The sequence below is a fragment of the Perca flavescens genome, chromosome 1 (assembly GCF_004354835.1).
Source record: "Perca flavescens isolate YP-PL-M2 chromosome 1, PFLA_1.0, whole genome shotgun sequence".
NCBI classification, from domain to species: domain Eukaryota; kingdom Metazoa; phylum Chordata; class Actinopteri; order Perciformes; family Percidae; genus Perca; species Perca flavescens.
Window position 1 is genome coordinate 42,868,644 of NC_041331.1, and position 7,500 is coordinate 42,876,143.

The 7,500-nt window shown below is 42.4% G+C and overlaps 1 protein-coding gene across 1 annotated transcript in view; it reads right to left on the bottom strand.

Moving 5' to 3' along the window:
* Positions 1-3,157: 3,157 nt before the first annotated feature.
* The window catches only part of znf395a (zinc finger protein 395a), a 40,260-nt gene continuing 35,917 nt past the window's right edge, over positions 3,158-7,500 (bottom strand). The window contains exon 12 of the mRNA XM_028580148.1: positions 3,158-3,875. Coding sequence (XP_028435949.1) covers positions 3,764-3,875 — 112 coding nt within the window. The 3' untranslated portion in view covers positions 3,158-3,763. The remainder of the gene's footprint in view (positions 3,876-7,500) is intronic.

Here is a 7,500-nt window from a genome sequence, read left to right on the forward strand (position 1 = left end):
GAATACTGCACTTAAACAGAGACAGGTTGAAATGGCTTCTGTTTCCAAACATCAAACACAGGAAGAAAGGTCTGATGGGAAATGAGAGGAGGAGGAACAGAGTGATGCTGATATGTACAGCCAAGTGTCTAAATAGATCTGTGTTATTTAGAGTTGAGATGCTGAACTATTTGACACTTGATATGAGAAATGGCTTTTCAAATCATCACAGAGTTCAGCGTTAAAGAGCCCGCGAAACACTAGTCTGGCTATCAGCAGACTAATGCTCAATCTTTTTAAGATTGAACATTAGTCTGGGGGAGTCTGCTCTGGATTTTCTACTGCACAAGAGGCGGGATCAACGGGCCTAGTTCAAATGACTCTGTATAGTCGGATAGTCCTTCAACCAATCAGAGCAAAGATCAGGGTGATGTATCAGCGACAGCGGCATCAACGGGTGGCTGAGCTTCGGTGGTCGAACGAACAAGAAGCTGCTTGGTCCCTTCTCTATCGTCATTGTGTTAAACCCACCAATAGCGCACCAGGTGGATAAGCCAGTCTGTGATTGGTCCCTGCAAAATTGTAACGGAAGCAGGATAGATAAACGTACAGGTTTCCAGCCTTGAGCTGCATGGAGGAATCAAACCCCCGGCAGATCGGGCTGGGGTTACCCAGTATACCGAAACACACCAAGAGCACCTTAAAAAACGAGCTTGATTTTGGGTTGAGATTAGAGCTGTGTAATGGCAAAAATCTGGCGATAACGATACGTATCACGATACACGGGTTACGATTCAATATATCGCGATATATTTCGATAATGTGCGTAAGGCGATATGTTGGGATTTTTTTTAAAGTAACATTTTAGAAAAACTAAAATTTAAAAAAAATGACATGATGTGCATAAAAATCAAAGAAGTTTACTTTAGATAAACATTTCAGTACACAGAAAATCAAACTGCCAGATTGGGATTGTGGTTCCCAGGTTCTTAGTGAGCTAATGTTTATATGCTAAAGTAGGCCAAAGTTCAGCCATAGCTACGTTGTTAGCTTCTAGCAAAAAGTCAGGCCCTGTTAGGCACTGTTAGGCCCTGTTAGGCCCTGCTAGGCATTGTTAGGTCCTGTTAGGCACTGTTAGGCCTTGTTAGGCACTGTTAGGCACTGTTAGGCACTGTTAGGCCCTGTTAGGCCCTGCTAGGCCCTGCTAGGCACTGTTAGGCCCTGCTAGGCCCTGCTAGGCCCTGTTAGGCCCTGTTAGGCCCTGCTAGGCACGGTTAGGCCCTGTTAGGCACTGCTAGGCGAGGATACTAGTGGTGCGTCTCAGCAAATGTAATTTGCAGCCTGGGTCGGTCTAGCAACTCTCCGTTGGCTTGCGAGCTGAAAAAACGAAACTCTGGTCAGGCCAATCACATCGTGTATAGAGTGGGTGGGCGGGGCTTATGGCTGCTGATGCTGCTGCTGGTGAACAGAGGTCTTCTGGAAGACTTGGAGTTCAGCTTTTCTTTGAGAAAAGAACAAAGAACGGCACTGAAGTCATTCTTAAAAAAGGGAAGATGTGTTCAGAGTTTAAAGTTGAATATATCAGCTAGCGTTGCTCTGATTGGTTGGAGCGCTGTCCTATCGCGTGCAGAGGGAATTTGAAAGACAACCGTTTGTCCCGCCCCTCGGACTGAGCCCTGACCAATGGGGAGTTCCCAAGACCCAACATCTGGATGTGGGGCTGGCCTGTCAGGCTAATAAAACTGAATAAAACACCCCAAATTCAGTGAAAGTGATCATTTATTTTACCCGTGAAGAACGTTGTACATTGTACATCCAGTTTATTTTGGGCCAATTCGGTTGAAAAAAAACCCCATATTTCTGATATAAAAAAACTTAAAAAAACAGGTGAAATTTGACCCAGAGGACAACACAAGGGTTAACATTCACGTTAAAAATCTGTTTGTTCAGTTTCTCTGATAACTTCAGATCCAGACATCCTAGTAATAAAATCCTTCATCCGGTTCTAATATAGATTTACAAAACCGCCAAGATCTAGAAAGTGTATCATAAAAATGTGGCTTAAAACCACCGACGACTGAAAGGTCTGTAAGCTACCTAACCGTTAAGGTCTCCGTTTGTGTCCGTCCAGACTACAAAGCAAGCCCGTAGTTTTCCAACCAAAATGGGAGCAGAAATGTTTCCAATGGCGATTTTCCATTAACATGGTACCTGCTCGACTCTACTCGCCTTTTTTTGGTTTTTCATTACGGAAAAAAGTCCCTGGTCCCTGTTAACAGGTACTACCACTGTTTATCTAACGTTAGCCCCTCTCTCTCTCTCTCTGTTCTTTCTGTAGCTCACTCCACCACTTTGTTTATCTAACGTTAGCACCTCTCTCTCTCTCTGTTCTTTCTGTAGCTCACTCCACCACTTTGTTTATGTAACGTTAGCACCTCTCTCTCTCTCTCTCTGTTCTTTCTCTAGCTCGCTCCACTTTGTTTATCTAACGTTAGCACCTCTCTCTCTCGCTCTCTGTTCTTTCTCTAGCTCGCTCCACCACTTTGTTTATCTAACGTTAGCACCTCTCTCTCTCTCTAGCTCACTTCACCACTTTGTTTATCTAACGTTAGCACCTCTCTCTCTCTCTCTCCTTTCTCTAGCTCGCTCCACCACTTTGTTTATCTAACGTTAGCACCTCTCTCTCTCTCTCTCTCTCTCTACCAATTTGTTTTATCTAACGTTAGCACCGCTCGACGTAGCGCTCTCCGTTGGCTTGCGAGCTGGAAAAACCAAATTCTAGTCAGGCCAATCACATCGTGTATAGAGCCGGTGGGCGGGGCTTATGGCTGATGCTGCTGCTGATGAACAGAGGTCTTCTGGAAGACTTGGAGTTCAGCTTTTCTTTGAGAAAAGAACAAAGAACGGCACTGAAGTCATTCTTAAAAAAGAAAGATGTGTTCGCAGTTTAAAGGTAAATCTATCAGCTAGCATTGCTCTGATTGGTTGGAGCGCTATCCTATTACGTGCAGAGGGAATTTGAAAGTTCCCAATGGTGAGTTCCCAAGACCCAACATCTGGATGTGGGTCTGGCTTGTCAGGCCATCATAGTCAACTTTTTCTTGTGGGGTGGTGATGGTGCAGTGGATATGACACATGCCCTTTGGCGTGGGAGACCTGGGTTCGATTCCCACTGCGATTCATCAACCAATGTGTCCCTGAGCAAGACACTTAACCCCTAGATCTCTGACACATATAGCAATTGTAAGTCGCTTCGGATAAAACCGTCAGCTAAAAGGACATGTCATGTAATGTGTAAAAAGAAAGTGGAAACATAGCCTTAAAAGGGAACACTGTTATTTTGTCCTATCTGGTAGTGGTAACTTAACATTTACATAAACCGGCTAATAAATTGAAATAATTGTTGATCCTGACGCAGAGGCTGTTTTTTTTTTCCGTTAAGAACACCTGAGGAGAGTTGGCTGGACGCAAAAAAACTCGTAGCTGGTCACATCATAGCTGCCCCAACATGTTCTTAGAAAAAGCACCGACAGGACACAACATCTACAAAATACATTTGGAAAAGACACATTTAAAAAAAGACAAATCTAGCAAATGTAGAAAGAGTATAAAAAAAAAAAAAAAAAAAAAAATAGTTCCAATTTCAGACACAGGAAGGTAAAAAAGATCCACCAGGTGAAGCTGGAAGTTACAGCCGGCTTCAGTCCTTTCCCGTTTCTTCCGGTCCTTTACCTCCTCCTGCTACCGTTCCTTCTCTCGTTCCTTCTCTCGTTCCTTCTCTCGTTCAGTCGTGGAAGCGTTGGCAGGCTTTCTTCCAGCGGCACGCCGTGCACCACTGGTCTCTGTGCTCGATGCCGTAGACTTTGCGGCACTTCTTGGCCTCGCCACGAATCCTCCTGACAGACACGCAAAGACAAACACCGTTAACATCCATCGTGTGTGTTCTTCAGACCCAAAGCTGAATCTGCAGATACATTGGGTAAAATACTTTTTTTACAGTTTTTTACAGACCAATCATCATGAAGTGGCGTATGTACGATACGCCAATTCGTATGCCATTATTTGCGTGTTATCAAGACGCATACTCGCTTTTCACAGTCCCTCAAGAAAAATTCAATGCATAATCAGCCAAAGATATGCTGCACTTTCTATACACACATATATATATATATATATATATATATATATATATATACTGCTGTCTCTCTACATACTACTGTCTACTGCTGTCTCTCTACATACTACTACATACTACTCTCTACTGCTGTCTCTCTACATACTACTACATACTACTCTCTACTGCTGTCTCTCTACGTACTACTACATACTACTCTCTACTGCCGTCTCTCTACATACTACTCTCTACTGCTGTCTCTCTACATACTACTCTCTACTGGTCTCTCTACATACTACCCTCTACTGCTGTCTCTCTACATACTACCCTCTACTGCTGTCTCTCTACATACTACTACATACTACTCTCTACTGCTGTCTCTCTACATACTACTCTCTACTGCTGTCTCTCTACATACTACTACATACTACTCTCTACTGCTGTCTCTCTACATACTACTCTCTACTGCTGTCTCTCTACATACTACTCTCCACTGATGTCTCTCTACATACTACTCTCTACTGTTGTCTCTCTACATACTACTCTCTACTGTTGTCTCTCTACATACTACTCTCTACTGCTGTCTCTCTACATACTACTCTCTACTGTTGTCTCTCTACATACTACTCTCTACTGCTGTCTCTCTACATACTACTCTCTACTGCTGTCTCTCTACATACTTCTCTCTACTGCTGTCTCTCTACATACTACTCTCTACTGTTGTCTCTCTACATACTACTCTCTACTGCTGTCTTTCTACATACTACTCTCTACTGCTGTCTCTCTACATACTACTCTCTACTGCTGTCTCTCTACATACTACTACATACTACTCTCTACTGCTGTCTCTCTACATACTACGCTCTACTGCGGTCTCTCTACATACTACTACATACTACTCTCTACTGCAGTCTCTCTACATACTACTCTCTACTGCTGTCTCTCTACATACTACACTCTACTGCTGTCTCTCTACATACTACTACATACTACTCTCTACTGCTGTCTCTCTACATACTACTACATACTACTCTCTACTGCTGTCTCTCTACATCCTACTACATACTACTCTCTACTGCTGTCTCTCTACATACTACTCTCTACCGCTGTCTCTCTACATACTACTCTCTACTGTTGTCTCTCTACATACTACTCTCTACTGCAGTCTCTCTACATACTACTCTCTACTGCTGTCTCTCTACATACTACTCTCTACTGCTGTCTCTCTACATACCACTCTCTACTGCTGTCTCTCTACATACTACTCTCTACTGCTGTTTCTCTACATACTACTCTCTACTACTGTCTCTCTACATACTACTCTCTACTGCTGTCTCTCTACATACTACTCTCTACATACTACTACATACTACTCTCTACTGCTTTCTCTCTACATACTACTCTCTACTGCTGTCTTTCTACATACTACTCTCTACTGCTGTCTCTCTACATACTACTACATACTACTCTCTACTGCTGTCTCTCTACATACTAGTCTCTACTGCTGTCTCTCTACATACTACTCTCTACTGCTGTCTCTCTACATACTACTCTCTACATACTACTACATACTACTCTCTACTGCTTTCTCTCTACATAATACTCTCTACTGCTGTCTCTCTACATACTACTCTCTACTGCTGTCTCTCTACATACTACTCTCTACTGCTGTCTCTCTACATACTACTCTCTACTGCTGTCTCTCTACATACTACTACATACTACTCTCTACTGCTGTCTCTCTACATACTACTCTCTACTGTTGTCTCTCTTCATACTACTCTCTACTGTTGTCTCTCTACATACTACTCTCTACTGTTGTCTCTCTACATACTACTCTCTACTGTTGTCTCTCTTCATACTACTCTCTACTGCTGTCTCTCTACATACTACTCTCTCTACTGTTCTCTCTTCATACTACTCTCTACTGTTGTCTCTCTTCATACTACTCTCTACTGCTGTCTCTCTACATACTACTCTCTACTGTTATCTCTCTACATACTACTCTCTACTGTTGTCTCTCTTCATACTACTCTTAATGTTGTCTCTCTACATACTACTCTCTACTGCTGTCTCTCTACATACTACTCTCTACTGCTTTCTCTCTATATACTACTCTCTACTGCGGTCTCACTACATACTACTCTCTACTGTTGTCTCTCTACATACTACTCTCTACATACTACTACATACTACTCTCTACTGCTGTCTCTCTACATACTACTACATACTACTCTCTCCTGCTGTCTCTCTACATACTACTCTCTACTGCTTTCTCTCTACATACTACTCTCTACTGCTGTCTCTCTATATACTACTCTCTAGTGTTGTCTCTCTACATACTACTCTCTACTGCTGTCTCTCTACATACTATTACATACTACTCTCTACTGCTGTCTCTCTACATACTACTACATACTACTCTCTACTGCTGTCTCTCTACATACTACTCTCTACTGCTTTCTCTCTACATACTACTCTCTGCTGCTCTCTATATATACTACTCTCTAGTGTTGTCTCTCTACATACTACTCTACTGCTGTCTCTACATACTATTACATACTACTCTCTAATGCTGTCTCTCTACATACTACTCTCTACTGCTGTCTCTCTACATACTACTACATACTAATCTCTACTGCTGTCTCTCCACATACTACTCTCTACTGCTGTCCCTCTTCATACTACTCTCTACTGCTGTCTCTCTACATAGTACTCTCTACTGTTGTCTCTCTTCATACTGCTCTCTACTGTTGTCTCTCTACATACTACTCTCTACTGCTGTCTCTCTACATACTACTCTCTACGGTTGTCTCTCTACATACTACTACATACTACTCTCTACTGTTGTTTTCTACATACTACTCTCTACTGCTGTCTCTCTACATACTACTCTCTACTGTTGTCTCTCTTCATACTACTCTCTACTGTTGTCTCTCTACATACAACTCTCTACTGTTGTCTCTCTTCATACTACTCTCTACTGTTGTCTCTCTACATACTACTCTCTGTTGTCTCTCTACATACTACTCTCTACTGTTGTCTCTCTTCATACTACTCTCTGTTGTCTCTCTACATACTACTCTCTACTGTTGTCTCTCTACATACTACTCTCTACTGTTGTCTCTCTACATACTACTCTCTACTGTTGTCTCTCTTCATCCTACTCTCTACTGTTGTCTCTCTACATACTACTCTCTACTGTTGTCTCTCTACATACTACTCTCTACTGCTGTCTCTCTACATAAAACTCTCTACTGTTGTCTCTCTACATACTACTCTCTACTGTTGTCTCTCTACATACTACTCTCTACTGCTGTCTCTCTACATACTACTCTCTACTTTTGTCTCTCTACATACTACTCTCTACTGCTGTCTCTCTACATAAAACTCTCTACTGTTGTCTC